This window comes from Vipera ursinii (genome assembly GCF_947247035.1).
Source record: "Vipera ursinii genome assembly, chromosome: 3".
Classification (NCBI taxonomy): domain Eukaryota; kingdom Metazoa; phylum Chordata; class Lepidosauria; order Squamata; family Viperidae; genus Vipera; species Vipera ursinii.
The window spans coordinates 64,033,870-64,058,775 of record NC_139516.1 but is presented as its reverse complement, the minus strand read 5'-3'; the positions used below and the strand labels follow the sequence as shown (position 1 = coordinate 64,058,775).

The window sequence follows — 24,906 nt, the reverse complement described above, 5'->3', positions numbered from 1 at the left end:
GGAATTAAACTAAGCATCCATTTCATTTCCAGTTTCTTTATATGCTCTCGGATTTGTATTTGGTTAAATTAAGTATTGGAAAAATGTGTTAGTATATGTTTTAGTTGGCTTGGTGTTTATTGTTTTTCCCTTTTTTTAAGAGTTGGGAGTGTGAGAGTGATAGAGTGCGGCAGAAACTCTTAAGCTTAATAGGACGCATTGGACGGGAAGCACGTGTAGAGGCCACCACTGGAAAGGCAGGTGGAACATTTTTTTTAAGAGAATGCACATGACTTACATTGTTTTAAGCTGCTTAGACTCGCCTCTAGGCAAGATGGACAGCATATAAATTTAAGAAATGTTCCTGCAACAGACAGTGATAACTGGACGTGCATTCTTCTAGGTTCTTGAAGTTCTCTGGGACTTGGCTCATCTTCCAACGCTACCTAGCAGCTTGATTCAGCAGGCTCTGGAGGAGCATTTGACAATCCTTAGTGATGCATATGCAGTAAAGGAGGCAATCAAAAGGAGCTATATCATCAAGTGCATAGAAGATATTAAGAAGGTTGGTTTGTGTTTAGAATTAGCTTCAGAATTCATATTTGTAAGATACATTTCCTTTCTGTTATCATGCGTTCTAGCATTTTTTCAATTCAACGTGATACAAGAATTGGTTACTTAGCACTTTTTAAAGGTAGTAAAGAATAAAGACATTGAGTGAGCTAAATCTCATGCTTTTGTTTTAAGTTGGTTTTATGTTTCTGTTTTATTTGGCAAAGATGCCATTATTAGATTATAGCAAATAAATTTTCAGCTAAATACAGGAATTAAGCAAATGTAAACTTTTGATATTTAAACAATTTAGATTATATAATGAAAGATGTTTAAAGGTCAAGTTCAGACAATTTTGGAAAGTTTTAGAACTTGTTTATATGTTCAAAGAACATTAGTTTTTTCCTGATATAAATTAATTTTAATTATTTTAAGTGCCTTTTTCTGTATAAAACAGAAAGAAAATAGTGTTGTACATTTAAACTAATACATTTTCTGAAGAGAAATATGCTGGGGAGAGTATGTTAGTCCAAATATTCCAGTTTAATTCTTTATATGGTGTAATCTATCGGATGTCTGTTGTTGCTGTTGTTATTAGTGAGAGTATAATTATGATTATTTGATACATTTATATCTCAGCTTTCCTTTGGGAGCTGAAGGTGTGTCACATAGAGGGGTGTTGTTTTTTTTGTTCCATCTCAATATTTCTTAACCTGAGTGAAAAGATAGTGGCGAGCTAAAAATCACCCTGTGAGTTTCCATTAGAGTTAGGGTTGGGATTTGATCTTAGGTCTCCCACGGGATATTCCAGCATCTTTAGTTTCTTTGCCATTCTGGCCAGTTTCTCCAGTAATTCTATAATGTTTATAATATCTATAAGGTTTAATATAATCTAGAAATATTTCGCTAAATAAAAAACGTAGTCTGAGTTTAGTCGATGCATAACCAGCTTTGAAACACCATCGTAAAGGTATCATCTTTGCAGAAGCAATGCAAATTATTTCAGGTACAAGGCTGAGCAAGTACCAATTTGCTTCTTGGTGCTGTGATTGCTTGGTTCAACTTAGTCTCAGAAAAATTGAATTCCTTTCTCGGTGTCAGTACTCCTCCTATAATTTTTTAATCTTTAAGGATATGTCATAATGTCTTCTTTTAAATTGCTTTTCTTTTTTGGATGACTGTAATCTTGCTTTTTTTTCCAAGCCAGGGATTGCAACCTTTTATCTGAATATGATACAAATCCTGATGGACATGTCATACTCTTTTTGTTTTTATCTCCTCTGCTTTTGTCAATTTCTTGCTGTTCTTCATCATTCTCCAAATTCCCAATGAAATTTAGCCTTTTTCTGTTATGACAGTGAGCTCTTTGATTATTTTTGCATGGTCTGCTCAGTGTCACAAAAGGCCCTGTTCCCATGGTTTTGCTGAGTACTCAAGAAAGGATGATTGGGATAATAAATTTATTTATCTACAACTGTAATTGAGTCCAGGCGTATGAATTACAGTGATGCCAGTCATTGTGGGTCCTCATGTGGCTGACCTGATTTTACACGTTTGTGGCATTCATTAAGCGAACACCATGGCCATTAAACTAAGCCATTGCCTGTGATGGGTGCTTTTTGTTAGAAACCAGAAATAAATATTGGGTTCTGGCAGAAAAACACTATAAATTGTCATATGACTATGAGGCACTGCAAGCATCCAGTTGCTGAGCACCTAAAATATTGGGAAGGGGAGAGGGGTGTCGGAATGTTGAATCCAGGACACAAGTACCTTTTGGAGGGTCTGTTGTAACTTCAAATGATCACTAAATGACTGGCTATAATTCAAGTACTACTTGTGATCTAATTATAAAGATCACTTGGATAGCCTCTGTTGATCCCTGAATCTCGTATTTCTCTTTTATGTGCGAACTTTTATTTTTGGTACAGTAGCTGAATTGCTATCTATAGTATACTAGAACAGCAGACCAGGATCAGAACTTTGCAGAGAGTTTCAAACTGGGGCAGAGTATGTTAAAGACATCCACCTGGGTACATGTGTTCTGAATTCACATCAGGACTCATCCAGACCCAGAACTCGATTTCAGTATCCGTGACTATCTGATCAGTGTTATATACAGATTTCTAAAAGATAAGTTGGAAAAAAATCTTTTAAATCTAGGAAAACTAAGAATAATTTGTAAAAGTAGTCTGAAATAAGAAACAGAGCTATGAAAATCTATGCTGTGTATCCATGGATTCTAAATATATAATTTGTTGGTATCTTTTATCAGTCATCCCAACACAGTAATCCTCAGTTTGTGTGGGTGGTACCAGCTTTACGCCAACTCCATGAGATCACACGTTCGTTTATTAAACAAACCTACCAAAAGCAAGATAAGGTGAGTACTGTGTGTTTTTCATGCACACATACAGAGAAAGGGAGTGGAAGTGGAAAAATAAAAATGGGAAAACTTAAACAGTTACTATACATATTTATCAAGTTACATATTATCACCTTGATAAAGGGTAGTTGGACCTTGACAACGAAATCAGGATTAGAAATGCGTTGTAATATTTGAATGTACATATTATCTTTCTGGAGAGACAATATGCAACCTATTTAGCAATGACAAAACAAAAACTAAAAGACTAAAGAAAACATTAAATCATCTACGGTCTTGTATTTATGAAAATATCAAATAACATCCAGTTTAAAACCAGATTAAACATTAAAAAAAAACCAAGAAAACTTCACCTAGCAGTGAAACAGTATGGTAAGAACAAAGAATGGTTTACTAAGGTAAAAGGTAAAGGTTCCCCCGCACATGCGTGCTAGTCGTTCCCAACTCTAGGGGCCGGTGCTCATCTCCGTTTCAAAGGCGAAGAGCCAGCACTTGTCTGAGGATGTCTCCGTGGTCATGTGGCCGACATGACTAGATGCCAAAGGCGCACGGAACACTGTTACCTTCCCACCGTAGTGGTCCCTATTTTTCTACTTGCATTTTTACATGCTTTAAAACTGCTAGGTTGGCAAAAGCTGGGACAAGTAACAGGTGCTCACTCTGTTACGCGGCACTCGGGATTTGACCCGCCAAACTGCCGACCTTCTGATCGACAAGCTCAGCGTCCCAACCCACTGAGCCACTGCGTCCCTGCTTTACTAATTATGTTGTAAATAAATACATGAGTTGTGGCTGTGTTTTTCATGAATAATTTGTGCTATTGTCACAGTACATTGAAGTATTAAATTAAGAAAGATACACTTTACATTAGTACTAAAAATTTAATGATTAAATTATGTTTATTTTAGAAATGAAGCATTTTGTTCAGTGTTAAGAAAAATGAAAGAGTTCAACATGTATTCAAAATACTTGGTAGTTTATTCCAGAAGCATGAAGAGGATATAAACTGAATAATCCATAGGATTTGTGCTCAGAGATGCATGCCGGAAACTTCCACTTATTTAAAACCTGATTGTTTTAATCAGGCTTGTATTATATAATATAGTGCAATATAATATAATGTACTGTAATACAATAGAATATATAAAGTGTATATACTATAATGAGTTATTTAACAGATTTTTTAAAAAATATTTTTGTCAAGAGCATTATTCAAGACTTGAAGAAAAACTTTGAGATAGTGAAACTGGTAACAGGAAGCTTAATAGCTTGCCACAGATTGGCTGCCTCAGTAGCAGGTGCTGGAGGCCTTTCAGGAGCAGCACTGGTGGATGGCCGGTACACCTATCGGGAGGTAAGCAAACAATGGCTTATAAAAACTAAAACCATTGAGAAAAGGCTTAAATACAAACAAGGTCCTTAAAAAGGAAAAAAAAATATGAGCACAAAAATGTAATGCAAAAGAATCTCTTCAAAAATACTCACTGCAACTCAAGTGTATTCTTTTTCTCTTTCCAGTACTTAGAGGCACACCTCAAATTTCTGGCATTTTTTCTTCAAGAGGCCACCCTCTATTTAGGATGGAATCGTGCTCGGGAAATCTGGGAATGCCTTGTAACAGGTCAAGATGTTTGTGAGCTAGATCGAGAGGTGAGATCCCGCAAATGCTAGGCAAGCAAATCAGTGTAAAAATGCAGGGTTGTTCAGAGTGCTTCCTACTGTAGCGCCTCTTTTTTTTATTGAAAAGTTTTATCATACATTTTATCTTTAACAATCCCCCCTACCCCTCCCCTATCCCTCCCTCCCTACCCCTCCCCCCCTCCCCTCCCCCCCAACTTCCCAGAGCTAAGTACAAGGTATAAAAAACAAAAAAAACAATCATAAACATCCATATGCTAACAACCATAAACTCTAAAATCTATCTCTCTCTAGCTCATATAGGATAACTACAAACACTATTAATATAAAATATATAAAAAAAGAGAGAAAAAGAGAGAAAAGAAAGGAAGACTTATTCAAATGCTACATGAAACTTTTTAGTCCCATATTTATTCTGGATATACTCGATCCATTTTCTCCACTCTACTGTAGCGCCTCTTGATTACTCATATTACTACATCCAATTTTTATTCATTTGTAAGCTCAATTATATCGATGCCCTGCTGAGCTGATTCAAGTTACAAAAATAGAAACAGTATTTTTTAAAAAAAGGAAATACAAGGTAAGCATAAAGCTAATCAAAATAAATATCAATAAATATACCTTACTGGACCTTTATGCATACATGAAACTTTGAATAATAGGCATTTACTGACTAAATTCTGGCTCATGAAATAAGCAACAATGGATTTGCCTATTCAAGTAAGGAAAGTTAGAAAATTATGTGTTTCTTTTACAGATGTGCTTTGAATGGTTTACAAAAGGACAGCATGACCTTGAAGGTGACGTGCAGCAGCAGCTTTTTAAAGAAAAAATTCTTAAATTGGAGTCCTATGAAATCACTATGAATGGTATGTAGGTATTTTTGTCTTTTGGGATTTCAGAATAATCCTGAAAGTCTGTCAGATACTTTGGAATAAAAGTAGTGAATTTTCTGATGCTGTAAATCGTGTTAGTTTCAAAAACTCCCTAGTGGGTCAAGTAGGTAGGAAGTACTTTCTCATTCCTCCTCTATCTGCCAGTCACTCTCTGAATAATAATTTTGAGATCCTGGCATGGATGATGTAGGATGCAGCACTGGAGACAGGAAAGGAGACGTCCAAATTGGTCATTCTCCAGAGGAATGCATTTATATATTTTTTTTGTAGGCTCAGTAGCTCTCCCCGTTGACCAAGGCCTCCCAATTCTTAAAAGAAGTGTTTCAGGAGGAAAGGTTGAAAACTGATCTCCATTTCCCAGCCCTTTGTCTTTGTAGTTCTCTGAATCCAATCTAGTAAATGGTTTTTGAGGGGAATGGGACGGAGGTGTAATTAAATCTAAACAATATTGACCTATTGTCAGTTTGCCTGAAAGCAACTGTTTTATATTGCCAATATTTGTGCTATGTATTTAAATAAAAATAGTGGGATTCCTTTACACCGTTCATTTTTAAAAACAGGTTTTGGTTTGTTTAAGACCTTTTTTGAAAATGTGAATCTTTGTGATCATCGATTAAAACGACAAGGAACTCAATTGGTAAGCATCTTTCTATAATCATATACTGTATACTGTTCACATTTCACAGGCAAAAATAGTATAAACGGGGGGAAAATGATGGCTAGATGCTGGTTCTTTTAGGGTTAGTTGTTTGGATTTGCCCTAAATTTAAATCTAAAACTAAACTATAGGGCAAATCTAAGCCCTTAATCCTTTAGGGGTTTACTTTTATGTCAACTCACTTGAATTTTATGAATTCTGTTATTCATCTTGGTATTTAATTTGTATATGTTACAAGAATGCAGTTGACTTATACATAGAGACTTTTAAAATAATAAAAATAGCTTTGCTATATTAATAGATCACATTGAACTATAATATAGCCTGGTTTTCTTTTGGAATAAACTTAAGTATAAAAGAATAAATTGCAGTTTGTACATTTACTATCATAAAACTGCTAAGCCATTGTTGTAAACTGGCTTATAAAGATAACTGTGATTTTGTACAACATACTACAGGAATGCATGGTGAGTTTTGCTTTATTTGGTTTTCTGTTTAGGTTTTTATCCTGAAGTTTTTAACTTGAAATACAAGGGAAGAATAGCTAAGAAAGAAATTAAAAGAAAAAGAGATTGGCCAAATATGGATTGCAATATGTTAATTTTGCTCATTTGTGAAATTGATTTTGTGTTATTTTTAGTTTCTTCAACAAACTGTTAGTGTGACACATGAACCTACAGCAAATTTAAGGTTTCTATGTTACTATGTTTAAAAGTATTTGGAAATTTGATTATTTTGATGTTCTCTGTAACATATTGTCTGCTCCAAGTACTGACTTTTCTTTGTTTCTGCAGCAAGTAGAAAAACTGGAATTAATAGGAATGGACTTTATTTGGAAAATTGCAATGGAGTCACCAGATGAAGAAATAGCTAATGAAGCTATCCAGTTAATAATAAACTATAGTTACATTAATTTAAATCCACGATTGAAAAAGGTAATAATTCTGAATTTATTTCATGTACAATGGGTAGAGCTGTGTGGCACATAGATGAGGCTAGGGCAGGGGTCGGCAACCTCGGCTCTTTTATGACTCGTGGACTTCAACTCCCAGAATTCCTGAGCCAGCTATGCTGGCTCAGGAATTCTGGGAGTTGAAGTCCACGAGTCATAAAAGAGCCGAGGTTGCTGACCCCTGGGCTAGGGTTTATCTTTTTTCTGTTTTGTTGTTTTTTTGTTTTGTGAGAGGGAGATAGGAGGCTAAAAGCGAAGGATATATTCTATAGCTTATTTCTGTTTCTAGCATCAGAATGGCAACAGTGGTTAGAATGCAGTATTGTAGGCTAACTCTGCTCACAGTCTGGAGTCCGATCCTGACGGGCTCAGGGTTGATTGACCCAGCCTTCCATGTTTTTGAGATTGGTGAAATGAGGGCCCGAGTTGTTGAGTGCAATATGCTGACATTGTAAGCATATTGAAAGAGTGCTGTAAAGTACTAGGGGCTGTATCTAAGTGGTATGGCTAGTTTCAATCACGTAATCAGGGGACTCCTTATACCATATATGAAAAGTTGCTGAGGATATAGGTGGGCAATATACTGCCCACCACTGCTTTAATGTTTTGGAATAAACAAACTTAAAGGAGATTTAGACTTCCTTGATTGTCCCCAAAAAAGGAAAGTTGCAAGAGAAAAGATTTCTTAATTAGCTCTCTATTAATGCCAGTGTTTATTTGAGTTGAGTTAGAAGGAAAATCATAATTAAGGTTTCCTCTTGCAAAGTTTGTTTGTTTTGAGAAAGAAGGCATTGATTACATTGGCGTTTGGCAGATACTTTATTGGTAATTTTCTGGGAATTTGGCTTGGGAGCAAGAGTTTGTTTTGCTGCTTTGATCATTTTCACTAGCTTTTCCCGTGAGCTGACAAACTACAGATGTTTTTGTCTTCTTTACCATGTCATCCAAATCAATGCTTGGAAGATATGCTAAACATATTGTTGATGAAGCCCATCCATAGCTTGTTTGCTGGATTCATAGAGTCAGCAGGAATAACCAGAGAAATATGTACTATTTGTTTATATTGTTGTGTTGCATAAATATGCTCAAAAATACAATGGCTATCCATTAACATTTATAATTTTTTTATTCTTATGATTCTAGGAATTTACTTTGGATGCCATTTCTGGAACAAAATAGAACATTTGAGCCAAAATTTCTAGTAAACTATAAGCAAAATACATATTAACAGGCATTTAGAAATCTGATACGTTCCATAACGCAATGAAATACAATAAACTATTCATTGTCACATCCTAGATATGGGATATGAAGAAAAAAAAAAGTCTGAAAATTGTTTTTCATTGTTACGCTAGCAAATTATTAGGTTAGGCTGGTTTGAATTACATAAGTTTATTAAGCAAATATTTTGCTTTTTCTCAATCTTATGTTTGCATTTAGCAATTTAGATTTTAAATAATGCTGGTTTTTCTATATATATTTAACTGATTGCTCTGTATTATTTTCAGGACTCTGTGTCACTCCATAAGAAATTCATTGCTGATTGTTACTCAAGATTAGAAGTAAGAGTTCACTTTCTAAAATAAATATCTCATCTTTATTTCTTATTTTATTTTATTCTTGTACAATTCTAGAGTCATAATCAAATGCTCCATAAAGTTACTTTCTTGAATATCAATAAATTGAGGAGTTGTAAAAGTGGATTCTGAACAAAATTGTTCTACCTGTTAACTGCAGCTTCAATGAAATATTTATTTCATTAACATCAAATTTTGTGTAGATTTTAATGTAATAATAATAATAATAATAATAATAATAATAATAATAATAATAATAATAATAATAATAAAGTTGCAAGGTACTTTGTACGTCATCTAGTCCAACCCCCAACCTCCTTTTTATTTTCCCAATGTGGCCTCAGTGGTTGCTGTCCTCTTAATAGCCTTCACTTTAGTTCAGCAATAGTGTTTTCCATTTTAGGCAGCTAGTTCAGCTCTTGGTGGCCCAACGCTGACTCATGCTGTTACCAGAGCTACCAAAATGCTGACAGCAACTGCCATGCCCACTGTGGCAACATCAGTACAATCTCCATACAGGTAAGCTTACACTTCACTTTATCTATGTTCCTTGTCAATTCCCAGGACTGCATACAAGAGATTTAAAAAATGTCTTGTGGATGCACAAAAGATGCTTGAAGTTCAAAATGTCAATTTCATGTTTCCCGATTTTAAAAAAAAGTGTATTATTTATTTATTTTTATTTATTTTTATTACATTTATATCCCGCCCTTCTCCGAAGACAAGCTTAGCAGTAGCCTTCATTCTATGTATATGCCTGCTTGTTAGGGCTTTCACACACACCCCAAGCGGCATTACTACAAAGTCAGCTTAATTGCCCCCAACAATCTGGGTCCTCATTTTACCTACCTCGGAAGGATGGAAGGCTGAGTCAACCTTGAGTTGACTTGTAGAGTTCTGTGCTAAACTTTGAAAAAAAATACTCTTATGTTTTCCTGAACTGGGGATCACACAGAACGGTTATGATCTGTGCTATTTTCTCAGTTGCTCACCATACGTGAACGGTGGGTTTTGTTTTTTAAAGAATTCAAGGAAGTAGACACTTGGCGATCCAATAGAAGGCACAGATTCCAGTCATGTTTCTAGAACTACATGAGGGATGAGGTGACCATGGAGGTAACAGTTACATACATGATCAAAGTTTAAGAACATTATAGGGCAGAGAAAATGGACACTGCATTTTAAAGTTCTTTCTTACAGAAAGGTTCTAAATAATGTAATCATTTCTTTCTGTGTGTTTTCTTTTGCAGTCAGGTAATGAAATGCCAGAATGATAACTATATGTGTGCAGAACTGTGATTAATAGCATTGTGTGCTGGTTAGTGACTGCAATAATGTCAAGGAAGGAATAGTATTAAATTTTCACATCTTATAAACTAAAATCTGTTTAAACTATTACTATTTGCATCTGTAGCAAATAGATTATGTGAACAAAATAACATTATCAATAGCAGAAAGAGACTTTTACAGCTTTTGGCTTTAAGTTTCTTCCTAATGCTCAAACATCTATGTGAATAAAATAAAATGAATCATTTAGATGGTGCTTCATTGCTATATTCTGTTCTGTGTTAGTATTTGAAGGCAGAAGCCACAAAAGAGTCAACAGTTGTTTTCATTGTTTGCTGTGTAGCTTTTAAAAATAGTTAAAATGGTTAAATTGGGCACACAGCTAAAGTGAGAAGTTTCCTCAATTGGATTGTCCTATTAATTTTGTTGAAAATAGCAATCACATTATATTTAATTATTTGACACCTGCACTATTAATATGTTCTGATGCTTATAAGCATGCTCCTTCTTCGTACCTATTTTTATCCTATTAATGTGGATGTCCTACATCATTTTTTCAACTTACTAATGTAATATAATTGTGACCAATATTATTTTGGACTAAAACTTATCCCAGATACAAAAAATACAGAAAACCTGTAATCTTTTCTATTTCTTCTTTTGCTGTGAACTGAGACCGTACATAAAGGAAGAGATAAATATTGTAATTGAATTTTCATGTGTGATACATTTCATTGATTGAAATTAGTCTAGTATATTAAAATAATCGCTTCACGCTCTCCCTTATCACTTGAGGTGAGAGGGCTTTTCTATTCAATGGTAGCCCTCTTTTCTTTTAAAATATAGTTACAGTACTGTTTTTTAGAAATAGTCAAAATCAACTCCTTATTTAATTGCTACTTGGGAGCTAAACACACATGTACACGTACATGCATGTACTTAGTACTATTTCATGGTAAGACATGTGCTTATATCATGTACCAGAAAACAATTCCAAGATAAGATGATGCCACTTCTCTGAAAATATTTTTCAGAAACTCATTCAAATCTCTGCTATTTATTCAGAGGTCATCCAAATATACAAATATACAATTCAAAATCAGTTCAAATATTGTTTGACAGTTATCTAAACATCTGCTGTTTTAAATCTCTGCTACTCTAGGTCAACAAAACTTGTAATAATTGAGAGATTGCTACTTCTGGCAGAACGCTATGTTATCACAATAGAGGTAAAAGAAAAATGGTTTTGTACAGATATTTTATTTACTAAATTCTTAGTTTGTATCTGGGAATCCTTTGTTTAATTTCTGTTTCTATAATTTGATTCATTCTGCAGCTTAATTCAAATATGTATCCCTTAGTCCAGGGGTAGGCAACCTTGGCTCTTTTATGACTCATGGACTTCAACTCCCAGAATTCCTGAGTCAGCATAGCTGACTCAGGAATTCTGGGAGTTGAAGTCCATGAGTCATAAAAGAGCCAAGGTTGCCTACCCCTGCCTTAGTCCAAGTTTAAGAAATCTTGCAGTGAGAATATACTGGGAGCAGGGAGTATAGAGTGGGGGGCGGGATAAGGACAAATGTGATTAGAAGACAGTTTTATTAGCTGCAGATTCTATACATAATGTCAAATTTCCTGTGGGCAGAAAATGCCTGTTGAGAAAATTAAGACAACTGACTCATGGAGTTATCAACGATAGTTTTCAATTTATCCATTGTCATAACTGTATGTGTCATATTGGTTGCTTGTAGGCCGTTTTATTTAAGAAATAAATTTTCATGAGCTGAAGCTGACTTCATCAGATACATGGAATGACCTGACTAATGTGGTATTTAAATATATTGGATGATGAAAGAAAGGGGGAGGCAGTGGTTATGCTGATAGAAGTTCCTTAGGAAGCAGAATGCAGTTGCCTATCAATTAAAAATGGGGATGTATTAAGAACTTATATTAAGAACTTATTGTGTATGTTCTTCTAAAATAGCTTGAAATCTCTTGATGCATACATGTATGTTCCTGTGTTTCCTACTCAGTTGTTTTAGCAAAGTTTCTTTGTTCCAAATTCCACTTTGAGCTCCGTGAGGGAATGTCTTGGAAGATTAAAATACTACTGTTAACTTGATTTTGTTTTGAGTCCTGATGAAAAAGCTAGTGTCCATTAATTCTTTTGTGCAAGGGCTGACCTTGTCTTATGTAGAATCCAGACAGCATTGCTGGCAGATGTTGACATATTTCACATTAGAAGACATGCGCAAGCTATTCTAACTTGGTGTGTAAAGCTTTGTGTGTAATGGTAAACATTAATGTAAATGTGGAGTAGACAACTGGGCTTGCTGCAAGGTATGGTTCCCGTGCTGGTATTGTTGTCCTGGTAAGAATCTTTTTCAGGTTGGGTATGCAAGTATAGGCTTGCCACCCAAACCTATGAAAGTATAACATCATGGTCCAGTAGGGGCTGCAGATTATTATTGGTGTGTTTGAGTAGTTGAACTGTGAATAACAACCCAGCATATTCTGCTGTTTTGCCTCTGTAGCTAGTAATTTAATAGGATCTCCCCTGGGGATTGGTCTGTGTTGATCTGCACACTGAGCTCATTGTGTGCGTAGTTCAGCCTGGTTTGTTTTTGCCAGTTGAGTATCACTGCGTATAGTGACAGTGTTAATGTAATTATAATGGAGAGCCTGGCTATAAATTTAGAGTTGATTTGTTGGAATGTTCTGGATTGAAGGAGGATGTTTCCTTTGTAATTGCATGTGGTCGTAAATGAGGCAAGTGGATTGTTGACCCTGCATGCTGCTGAAGTGGTGTGAATAATATACAGTGGTGCATAAAAGTTTATGAATCCTTTTGAATTTTCATTATTTTGCTTAAAATATGACCTATGAAGTGATTTCTATACAAGTAGCATAACTAGATAAAGAGAAATTGAGTCAAAACTTATTCATTTATTTATTGAGGAAAATGATCCAAAGATAGATATTATTATATTTTTATTTTCCTTCCCTCTATAGGATCTTTACTCTGTTCCTAGAACTATTCTACCTCACGGTGCTTCCTTTCATGGACATCTTTTAACTCTCAATGTTACATATGAGTCTACCAAAGATACATTTACAGTAGAGGTATGTAATTTTATCATGTGGTAATATTTCTAGGATTGCAGAATTTCCTAATTGAAAAAAGATTGATAGGAGACATAATATGTAATACGCTGAAAAACATGAGAACTTGAGAGACAGCATGGAGCATATTAATATGCAGTTATACTTTTCATATGCTAATGGCATATGCTTAGTCAGTTAAGAGTATGAATGACAAAAATATTTTTATTTTTATAGGCTCATAGCAATGAAACCATCGGAAGTGTCAGATGGAAAATAGCAAAATTATTGAATGCCCCTGTGGACAATATTCAAATCTTTGCCAACGATAGTTTGGTATGTTAATTGCTTGTAAGTATATTTCAAGTTGTAATGTCTGCTAAATCTAAGGATTTTTTTTAATTATTTCAGTTAACAGTGAATAAAGATCAGAAGCTGCTTCATCAGCTAGGTTTCTCTGATGAACAAACACTTACTGTAAAAACATTGGGAAGTGGAACTCCATCAGCAAGTTCGGCCGATTCATCCAGCAGCAGTAGCAATGTCTTCAGTTCATCATATGCAATGGAACAGGTAAAACACGAAAGGCTGAAATGTGGATGTCATATTTTTCATTAAATTGACATGTTACTGTCAGTCAGAGTTAGGTCTATGTCTATAACAACAGTAACAACAACTTTATTGTCACTTTGAATGTACACCAATCAGCATAGATCAAAATGAAATTTTGTTGCATACAGCTCTCAAAGGGCCACCACCTCCGATATACACTCCTTGTTCGTGGCTTCCAGTTGAAGTTTCAGATCGTCCATTTTAATCTCTAGGGAGTGAACGATGGCAAAGAGGACAGATAGAAACAGAGCTCCGTGCGGATTAGCCCTGAAATTAGATTGTATTCCTGCACGACAACCTCGCCTCCTTTCCTTTTTCTGATGCTGACTCTTCCATCGTTTCCTTAAAGAGGCATCCAAGTCATGGCTGTCCCAAAGGTGCTTTCAAAAAGGCAACTGTACTTTCTTGATTTTTCTTGAAGACTTCTCACTTCTCATCCAAGAATTTTCTTCAGTTGGTGGGAAATCCATGAAGAAGTGAAGCATCTTCAGGAAAAATCAAGAAAGTCCAGTTGCCTTTTTGAAAGCACCTTTCAGATAGAGTTACATTCTAAGTGAAGAGAGAGACAGCATCTTCTATTTCTCCTTTTCTAGCATTGTTTTTTATGCAGATACCCAATTTTTATTAAACTGGTTTTCTAAAATGAATTCTGCTCACCCATGATTTGCTCCCTAATATTGTTCTCTCTATCCAAATACAGAATATATTGATTAACTGATTACGTAGAATATTTTCATAATACATGCATTTGGGCAACTTAGTCCTTTGTTTCCTGGTATATCCCAAGTTGCTCATGAAGCTTAAAAAATATCTAAAAAGGTGGTGAGAGCTGCTGTTCTGAAAGTGAGATGAACTTAAAATGGAAACCCTGTTTTCCATTTTAATTAAGAACCTTGGCAGAGCCATCGTGAAAGATTGCCACCTTACTGTTGTTTTAATTTCTATTTGTTTCTTCGCTTCAACAAAGTTTTACTAGAATTTCAGAAACAAATGCACCCAAATTGTTTGAAATAATGCCAACTGTAAATAACAAGGGGAAGAAATGGGAAAACAGAAGCTATCCCTAAATTAGTTCAAGACAAATACTTCATCCCAGAACTCAGATAATTCAGAATTCAGAAATGTAATGTTCTGCTAAAGTTCTGTCATTTTCACTAAAACAAAAAACAAAAAAACCCAGTATTGACAGTTGCCCTGATTTCTTTGCAGATTCATATTAAGGATTTGATTTGAGGAGATAGCTGGAAGCTGATGTAAAAAGTCTTATGCTAGGAAAGGAAGGAAAGAGATGTCTTTAGGCCAAGTTTTAAATGTGTGCAGCTGTGCTTAAAAATAAGATTGTTTAAAAGAGATGAAAGAACTCATAATATATTCTTTAATCCTCAGGAAAAATCTCTTCCTGGTGTAGTAATGGCCCTTGTATACAATGTATTTGATATGCTTTACCAGCTTGCTAACCTGGAAGAGCCGAGGTAAGTTGAGCATTGTTAATCTAGTATGGAAATGCTGTGGCTGCAGAGTTTAAAGATCCATATTCTTTAAAAGCATGTGCAAATACACACAGACTGTCCTCTAGCAGAAACCTAAGTGCATCGTATTTTTTTTCCAAATTCTTCAGGATCACTTTGAGAGTTCGGAGGCTTCTTTTATTGATTCCTACAGATCCAGCTATTCAGGAAGCTCTTGATCAGTTAGACTCACTCGGACGAAAGGTACCAGTTGCCAACCAGAATGATAAAAACTAATAATAATCAAGTTTTATTTGCTTCTCACTTTCATACTGAAATTAATGAAAAGAAAACTGGAATGTTATTAATTGACTGTAATGGTTTCACTGAAATAAGTTGAATCGATGCAGTCTATTAGTTCTTATGGGATAAAATGTAAATTGTCACTGGCTACATTAAAATGGTCTGTGAGAGTTTGGATAAAATGGGATATTGATTTTGTAAAGTGGGTATTCCCTTTGCTCAATACGAGTACTTTATTTCTAGAGATTCATACTGCGTGTCTAATGTGTTTACTGCTCCTGGGACTGGAAAATAGTGCAGGGTTGGCATAGCTGTGCATTAGCTGGCAGGCCTCCCCTAAAGATACAGCAGAATTTATTATCTTTAATGTATGTCTGTTTAAGTTACAGGCTCATTTAATATAATCTTAATACTCCTGGCTGAACTGCCTTCATAAGCCAGCAGCCAACAGGCACTGAATCCTAAATATATTCCATATGCAGTTTAATCTGAGACAGGAAAGGTATCCTTAGGCAAAGCTTATTTTGGGGGAGGAAAGCAGATTACAGGATAGTCTATAGGTAATTAGTTTGGGGGCTCTGAAAAAGCAATATATTTTGTTTAAAATGTAATGAATGTTTTAGAAATTTTGTTAGGGCTCATAAGTGTTGCGCATAAGATTGTCTTATACTCTGAAGGTTATTTATCATAATTTCACAGAGACCATGTATAAGAATAGCCTTCTACTCACTTTCTCTGTGCTTCTTTTTCTCTTAGAAAACACTGCTGTCTGAAACAAATTCTCAGTCTTCAAAATCTCCTTCTCTGTCTGCAAAGCACCAACACCAGCCTAGTGCGGCTTCAATACTTGAAAGTCTTTTCAGGTCTTTTGCTCCAGGAATGTCTACCTTTAGAGTGCTTTATAATCTTGAGGTAAGAATGAAATTGTGGCTACAGAAAGGCCAAAGTCAGAATTACAATACATGCTTTTGCCTATATGTACAGTTCCCATTACCTTCATGTAAGGCTAGAACAGTTTTCTGTCTTAAAAAAAACCTATGGGGAACTGTCAGTCAATAGAAGAGGTACTGAGTTAACTGGAGCAATGCTTACTTCCTAGGAGACTTCTTAATACTATAAAATATATTTATTCAATGCTTGCTATGATCTCCATAACAAAATTTGATAGAGCTGCAATTATTCTCATTATCTATAGTAATTAAGGTATTTATAGTAAGTCTGGTTACTGTAATGCAATATGGATCAATCAATTATTTTTAAAAGAAACTGTTCATAAAAGAGGAGTAAACAACATAATGTAACTTAATCCACTGCTTTGAACGATAATTTTTCACAATAGCTTATCTCTGGCCCGGCTGCCTAAAATGAATAAGAATTTATGTCCAGCAATTTCGGAAAGGCACCAATTTGCTTATTTTATACTAGCACCATATTTTTGGTTTAGATTATCTTTTTTACAGTCCCCTTAGAGATTCTATAATCAAATAACTCTTTATTGTTTACCTTGCATTGATGATACATATCAGTCATCATTTTGTAATTCTGTTCTTCCATTACATTTGTGTACTATAAGTATCAAAATATCTCCTTGAAATGGGTGTTTCGTACTGTTAAACAATACCTTAAAAAGCTTTGTTAATGTTCATGAAGTTATATTATTACTTGTATTGATTCACTTCCCACTTACCATTATAACTGGTGAGTGGGAAGTGGATCAAATGGACCCTTTGAATTCAGATGATTTTTTTTAAAAAAAGTATAATATTCTGAATAATATTCAATAGTAGATATTGTTGCCTGTTGCCAAACAGGAAATCATGCAAACTATTTGGTGAGAAAGGTTTAATTGCGTGTTTCTAAAATTATGAATATTTTTAGGTATTGAGTTCCAAGCTGATGCCTACAGCAGATGATGAAATGGCAAGAAATTGTGCCAAATCATTTTGTGAAAACTTCCTTAGAGCGGGAGGCCTGAGGTTGGTTTTTAAATATTTCAATCAGCTGAAGAGTTATCTAAGGTCAAACTGTTGAATGTTTACAAGTCAGTTGAAATTAAATGTTGTAACTTAGTTTCTTTAGCATTCATGTTTGAGCAAGTGTTCCGAATATTACAGGAAGATAAGTTCCTTTGTCTTACTAATTAATCTGTTATATACAATTCTTAACTTTCTAAGTAGCTTTCAAACTTACATACATGGTAGTGATCAATTTTACTGAAAGTATTTGTTCTTTCCTTCCACTTACCGGTCTTCTGTAAATAACCTGTCTATAGAGGTACTAATTTAACAGGGACACGGTGGCTCAGTGGGTTAGGACGCTGAGCTTGTCGATCAGAAGGTCGGCAATTTAGCGGGTCGAATCCCAAGTGCCGCGTAACAGAGTGAGCGTCTGTTACTCGTCCCAGCTTCTGCCAACCTAGCAGTTCGAAAGCACATAAAAATGCAAGTAGAAAAATACAGACCACTACGGTGGGAAGGTAACAGCGTTCCGTGCGCCTTTGGCGTCTAGTCATGCCGGCCACATGACCACGGAGACGTCCTCGGACAAGCGCTGGCTCTTCGGCTTTGAAACGGAGATGAGCAGCGGCCCCTAGAGTTGGAAACGACTAGCATGCATGTGCGGGGGAACCTTTACCTTTACCTTTTAGAGGCACTAACTACAATTGACTCTCAGTCTTTAATTTGGTCCTAAGCTCTGCGTAACTGTAATGAGGCTGATTTCAGAAAACAAGTCCCATTGCAAGAAAGAAAATGAAGTTGTTATTTAAAGAATTATGTGATAAATGGGTTTTGTTTTCCAAAAAATAGTTTTGCACAAAATAAAATTGCTGAAATGTGACAGGTATCAAGGTCTCTAAGGAAACCATACTAACATTGATCATATTCCTGTATATATTTGGTTGGTTGACCAGTACTCTGGCTTGTAAAACTATATGGATTAGGCAGGGAAGCCAGTGAAGATTCTCGGTCATTCAGGTAGAGTTGTCTGGACATTGAGCCATGGCAACTGGACTTCTTTTTTTCTTGGTTTTGAAACATTTCACTGCTTATCCAAATAGACTGAAGAAACTACTTGGATAAGCAGTGAAACATTTCAAACCAAAAAGAAAAGAAGTCCAGTTGCCACGACTCAAATTTCAGACATTAGACAGAAATGTTAACTACTGCATCTCATACAGCAACTAAAGTGCCAGTGACTCAGCCATGGTTCAGGGAAAGGAGAGGAAGGAAAGAATATTATTTTCTGTATACCAAAAAGTGGAATTTTAGATCATTGGAAATAGAACATTTGGGACAGTAACATAAAGTTAATTCTGTCATAGTAGTATAGTGATGACGTGAATCATTTGCCAGACTTATGTTTGTAAGAATCGGTGTAATTATTCATGCTGTTAAACAAGCAAAGTTCAGTTTTGATACTTCATTGCAGACATGTCAAATTCGTGACGTCGCGCAACGTATTGGGACGTTTTTGCCATTGCCGGCAATGGGGTGGGCGCAGCTTCTGCATGACACATCCGGCCTGCGGACCGGCAGTTTGACACCCCTGATCAAAAGAAAACTAATGGTTTTATTTTCTAGTTTGGTAGTGAATGTCATGCAGAGAGATTCCATCCCCTCAGAAGTGGACTATGAAACCAGACAAGGAGTATATTCCATCTGTTTGCAGCTAGCAAGGTCTGTGTTTGATTTGCTCAGAAATATGTAATATACTGAATAGTTTGATCTTAATGTAGTCAATGCTATTCGTGGTTCAAATGGCATATTTTTATGTTTAGGTTTTTGCTTGTTGGGCAAACAATGCCAACTTTATTAGATGAAGATGTGGCTAAATATGGAGTGGAAACGCTTTCTTCCCGCCCCTTCCGTAATATGACTCGGCAAACTACGAGGCAGATGTCAATCTGTGGAACTCCAGAGAAGTCTTCATATCGACAACTGTCTGTTTCGGACAGGTCCTCCATTAGAGTAGAGGAGATAATTCCTGCTGCACGAGTCGCAATACAAGTAAGTAATAGCGACAGCCATACTAAAATAAAAGACTATATATATATATAGATATTTGTATAGAATGTTGATAGACTGATCACAACAACAATCCTCTGATTTGTGGTTACTTGAAGTGTCGCCTTACCTTCGCTTTGTTATTTCAAGCAAGCAAGAAATTTCTTTTTCTTTACAGACCATGGATGCTAGTGACTTCACATCTACAGTTGCTTGTTTCATGCGACTCTCATGGGCGGCGGCTGCAGGACGCCTTGATCTGGTGGGGAGCAGCCAGCCAATAAAAGAAAGCAACACTTTGTTTCCTGTTGGGATTCGTAATCGGCTTAGCAGCTCAGGTACTGCATTAGTTTAATTTAATTGAAAAAGCAGAGAGTTTGTTCTCTGTGAGACATTTGATTCTACCGGTAGCTAATTCCGTCCAAACCTGAAAGCATTTTAAGACTGAAAAGGAAGGTGCTTTTATATCAGAGGTCCCCAGCCTTGGCCACTTTAATGACTTGTGGACTTCAAGGGCTGGCTGAGGAATTCTGGGAGTTGAAGTCCACAAGTCATAAAGTGGCCAAGGTTGGGACCACAGTTTTATATGATCTCTCTTTTTAATCTATTGCAGGAAGCAATTGCAGTTCAGGAAGTGAAGGGGAACCAACCACTCTACATGCTGGAATCTGTGTGAGGCAGCATTCAGTATCCACCAAAGATGCACTGATTGCTGGAGAAGCTTTGTCTCTCTTGGTCACATGTCTGCAACTTCGTAGCCAACAACTAGGTAGGCTTGTGGGAGCCTGTTACATTTTTATATTTAATGTCAATTCCATTAATCATTGTGCTACATAAAGTGGGTCCTGTTACATTGTGAAGATTCAGTCCAACCTTCCCAAATTTTGCCGTTCACCCTTTCCTCATTTCTAGTAATGCTTGCATTTTGCTGTGAGAACATGTACCTGCTCAGAGTCTTGGGAGTTGGTCAGCACATACAATATAAATGCTACCTATAGGTGGTCCTCGACTTACGACTGCAATTGAGCCTCAAATTTCTGTTGCTAAGCGAGACAGTTGTTAAGTGAACTTTGTCTCATTTTACAACCTTTCTTGCCCCAGTTGTTAAGGGAACCACTGAAATTGTTACGTTAGTAGCACGGTGGTTAAGTGAATCTCGCTTACTCATTGACTTTGCTTGTCAGAAGATAAACACTGCAACCGTCATAAATACATGCCAGTTGCCAAGCACTCAAATTTTGATCATGTGATCATGGAGATGCTAGAGCAGTCATAATTGTCATAAACAGTCATAAGTCATTTTTTCAGTGCCATGGTCACTAAACAAATGGTTTTAAGTCAGGAACCACCTCTGTTCATATTTTCTGAAATGACATATGTTAGTATAAAATAAAGGGACGCGGTGGCTCAGTGGGTTAGGATGCTGAGCTTTTCAATCAGAAGGTCGGCAGTTTGGCGGGTCGAATCCCGAGTGCCGTGTAGCAGAGTCCTGTTACTCGTCCCAGTTTCTGCCAACCTAGCAGTTCGAAAGCATGTAAAAATGCAAGTAGAAAAATAGGGACCACTACGGTGGGAAGGTAACAGCGTTCCGTGCGTCTTTGGTGTCTAGTCAAGAGTTGGAAATGACTAGCACGCATGTGCGGGGGAACCTTTACCTTTACCTTTAGTATAAAATAGTATAAAATTATGCAACATATTCTAATGAAACACCTTGAAAACACAGTATGTTTTTATCTTAGGATCTTTCTACAATCTCCCTTGTGTTGCTGATTTTATCATAGACATACTGCTTGGTTCACCAAGTGCTGAGGTGAGTAGTTTGCATTTCTATTTCAAAGATTTTTTTTCCAGGACATTTGCAACATAAACATATTTTACATGGATAGATCTGTATAAGGGACAAGTGGTAAATATTTGCTACTGACCTAAGCTAATTTTACACGATTAATAACATGCTGCATAAAACTCCAAGAATAAGAGAGCTGTACTGGGAAGCGGGGGGGGGGGGGGAGACAGGAGAAACAACATATTACATTACTTTAAAAGTTGTTATGATTCTTGATCCATGTATACAAGCTTAAAATCAAAATTATGTTTGCTTTGTGCAGAATGCAACTTGTCAGCATTTCTTGTATAGAGAAAATTATCCAGTTAGAAATGCATTTAATCTTAGTTCTATCTAACTAAGCATGGTAGTACAGCTTTTTTCAAAAGATATCTATTGATTTCAGGTTTGTAGACCATTAGCAAGGGAGACTGTAATGATTGGGTGATAGAACTGCCAATCAAAATACAGCACCAGTGAGCACGGTTTAATTCCAGCACAGGAAGGGAACTGGAGAAAGTCATTTGGGAGGTGGAAGGACAAATCTGAGGCAGATTTGGAGTACAAGCTTGGGCATATCTTACTATTAGAAGATAGGAGAAGATAGGAATATAGAGACTTAAAAGAATTTCCGAACAAAAAAAGGAGCTTAGTGGGGATAGTATAACAAAAAGATAGTACAGTAAAAGAAAAGAGCCATAAAAGGCATTTCAGATGAATCCATGCTAAAAAGCTCAGCTTAATATGCAGTGAGCGAAATGTCATGGTGCTGGTGTTTCCAGATGCCTAAAGCATTTTTGTTTCAAATGGTTTGTGACCAGATATTTGCTTCCTTTTTTCCAGATTCGTCGTGTTGCCTGTGATCAATTATATACCCTTAGCCAGACAGATACATTGGCTCATCCTGAGGTTCAGAAACCCAACCAATTTCTCTTGAGTGTCATTCTTACTGCTCAGCTGCCCCTTTGGTCACCTACCAGCATCATGAGAGGAGTCAACCAGAGGTAAGCTGGAGACATGTTTGTTCTGTGCAGAATGTAAGAATTAAATATAAGCATTTGTCTGAAATGTATACTTAAATGAAAATAACTCAGCCAGAGAAGCCAAATGCCTAAGTGCTAGAAGTGAACTGAATGTGTTCAGTCTCCTGTGGAAATGATGCCATCATATAGAACTTGTTGGGCCCCAATATACCCACTTCTTCATGTAAGATCTTTTTCAATGGACAGTTGAAGAAAGTAGTTCATGGTAGCTTTTTGCCAAGTTAATATATTCTTAACTATGTGACTGTACAATATACACAAACAAAATAGGTCAAGCTAATAGTTCACTTTATTCACTGTTGTGGTGTGCCATAAAAAGGTTTCTATATAGCTTCCGTTTAGGACGGTAAAATAATTTAAATACAAAATAAGATATTAAATCTTGAAGTCAAAACAGTGTCAGCAAAAAATAACCCGGAGTCAGAAAACAGACTTTAAACTGCAGAACATTTGGTTCATTTCAGATGGGAAGACAGGGATGTAGTACCAAGATTGCACAAAAGCTTTAGCTTTGGTAAATAACTTATGACATTAATGACTTTCAGTATTATCAGGCACGATATCCTACAAGGCTGGTAGAACTATGTATTGGGGCTATTGATTTACTACAGTTGTTGTGTTCTTGTAAGGCTCCGACCAGAAGGAGGTGTTGTGGAAGGACTGTTGAACAGCTAGATCAGGGATAGTTGAAGTCCACAAGTCATAAAAGAGCCAAGGTTGCCTACCCCTGAGCTAGACCATTATTCTTTGGTTATCTCATAGGATCTGTCTTTCCTCATGCAGTTTAGTATCTACATGAAACTGCTGGAAGAAATCATTCAGAAATTTGAAGTGGAAAATTTCTACTTTTCTGGTTGTTTCAGGAAAGACCATTCAGACTGTTTTTGTGTAGAATCAATAGTGCAAGAAATGGTTTTGATTCTGACCTGTGTTAACCCTATTATCATTAGTTATCTTATTTGTTTTGTACATCATTTATAAATCCCATAAATCGGTAAGTCCCATTCATAAAATCTTTAATAGTCCAAGCAAGTCCATTAGTTCTCTACTGAGACAGAGAGCTCATGAAAAGTTAGCTCATCAATAGGACATTAACTTTGAATGATTAACCATCACTGGACAACAAAGCACCACTATGTAAAGATAGTTCTCCCTTAACAATGGTAACTCCATTGCCAAGCACAATGTCATATGACCACACCAACTTACGACAGCTGTTATTGCAGTTCAAGTTGACATCATGGCCATTAAGCTCAACATCATATGATCACCATTTGCAATGTCTTGCTTGCTTCTCCCTTGATTTTGCTTGTTGGAAACCAGAACTGAAGGTTGCAAATGGCGATCACATGACCTCCCTGCCATGTGGAATTTTGATCATATGACTGTGGGGATGCTGTTGATAGCCACAATTACAGTGACCAGTTCTAAGTCTCACATATCCATGGTTTTAGTACCAGATGAAATTAAACATGGGAATGCTATTATGCCCCCACCACCACCAAGGTCATGGAGAAAAGATGGAGTTGTATGGTGGATGAGTGGGTTCCAGTCCTTTGACTGTTCAGTATCCTCCGCTAGTGTTGAAAGATCAAATTTAACATTTCCTATGTGGGACTGCTGCAGTATGTTCACCAATTTAGTATTTTTCATCGTAGTCATAGTGTGATGAATGAGTTTATTGAAAATCCCAGCACAGTTTTTCCCCAAGACAAACCTTTTGAGAGCCTTCAGTGCCAAGTCTGAGATTGCTTAATTTCTTCAAGAGGGAGGTGATAAGTTGTAGTAAAACACAGCAGCATCTCCAGTTGTCCTACTACTGGAAGGTTGCTTTGTAAGCCAATCTCTACATTTCAGTCTTTTTAAAATTATGGTTACATTTTCAGTTTAAAAGCAGCATTCTGTTGAACATGCAGGATGTTCAATGCTTTAAAAAGCATTAAAACAAGTAGCAAATCCTAGATTTGCTTTTAATGAAGATTTTAAGCTATTGTATTTTTGTAAACACGATATAGGCCAATTTTCCCAATTACAAAAAAATTCAAGAAAAATACAACTTTATTTTTTAATATAAAATTTGCATGTCTGGATCCATTAGCTTAAAGTAAAAAAGTTTTATGAGAAAATATATGTAAAAGTGAAGATTTCTGCAAATTGTCATATGCTTATAAGAATCTTAATAGTAATTGCTTGAGTTCATTTTTAGACACTTGTCCCAATGTACGGAATACTTTGATCTTAGATGCCAATTATTGGACGATCTTACATGTAAGTAGTAGAAACTAAAACTGCTTTAAATTGCAAAAGAAAATGTTCTTTATTCAAAAAGATAGGATTCTAGGTATATCACAACCAAAAACATTTATTCTAAAAAAGCCAACTGAAATAATGTTATTCTTACAATTTTTCTTTTTGAACTTTGTCCTAAACTCCGTCATTTAGTTCAAAATCCACAGTTTAGATTTATCCTGAACAAGCAGAAGAATAACAGTATTTGCTAATCCCACTTTTAAGGCTAAGAAAATAAACTTTTCTATCTTGTTGACAGAAATAAAATCTTTATAGAGCTTTAATAAGTAGGCAGAATAATTCTGAGATTCTTTAAACTAACTGTACATAAGCTACATAAAACTGTATATAG

At 36.0% G+C, this 24,906-nt stretch overlaps 1 protein-coding gene across 4 annotated transcripts in view; it reads left to right on the top strand.

The window, feature by feature from the left end:
- USP24 (ubiquitin specific peptidase 24) overlaps nt 1-24,906 on the top strand; it is an 88,483-nt gene that overhangs the window by 34,124 nt on the left and 29,453 nt on the right. For 3 of the 4 annotated variants that reach the window (XM_083359755.1, XM_083359754.1, XM_083359756.1), the window contains exons 14-38: nt 141-236; nt 383-544; nt 2,807-2,914; nt 4,122-4,271; nt 4,436-4,567; nt 5,316-5,427; nt 6,015-6,091; nt 6,907-7,047; nt 8,573-8,626; nt 9,045-9,160; nt 11,091-11,157; nt 12,941-13,051; nt 13,268-13,366; nt 13,442-13,603; nt 15,029-15,114; nt 15,261-15,354; nt 16,150-16,305; nt 17,272-17,369; nt 18,975-19,070; nt 19,172-19,400; nt 19,576-19,735; nt 20,011-20,166; nt 21,137-21,207; nt 22,066-22,226; nt 24,472-24,533. In XM_083359755.1, coding sequence (XP_083215881.1) covers nt 141-236; nt 383-544; nt 2,807-2,914; nt 4,122-4,271; nt 4,436-4,567; nt 5,316-5,427; nt 6,015-6,091; nt 6,907-7,047; nt 8,573-8,626; nt 9,045-9,160; nt 11,091-11,157; nt 12,941-13,051; nt 13,268-13,366; nt 13,442-13,603; nt 15,029-15,114; nt 15,261-15,354; nt 16,150-16,305; nt 17,272-17,369; nt 18,975-19,070; nt 19,172-19,400; nt 19,576-19,735; nt 20,011-20,166; nt 21,137-21,207; nt 22,066-22,226; nt 24,472-24,533 — 2,956 coding nt within the window. The remainder of the gene's footprint in view (nt 1-140; nt 237-382; nt 545-2,806; nt 2,915-4,121; nt 4,272-4,435; nt 4,568-5,315; nt 5,428-6,014; nt 6,092-6,906; nt 7,048-8,572; nt 8,627-9,044; nt 9,161-11,090; nt 11,158-12,940; nt 13,052-13,267; nt 13,367-13,441; nt 13,604-15,028; nt 15,115-15,260; nt 15,355-16,149; nt 16,306-17,271; nt 17,370-18,974; nt 19,071-19,171; nt 19,401-19,575; nt 19,736-20,010; nt 20,167-21,136; nt 21,208-22,065; nt 22,227-24,471; nt 24,534-24,906) is intronic. The other variant, XM_083359757.1, reaches the window with a different exon arrangement.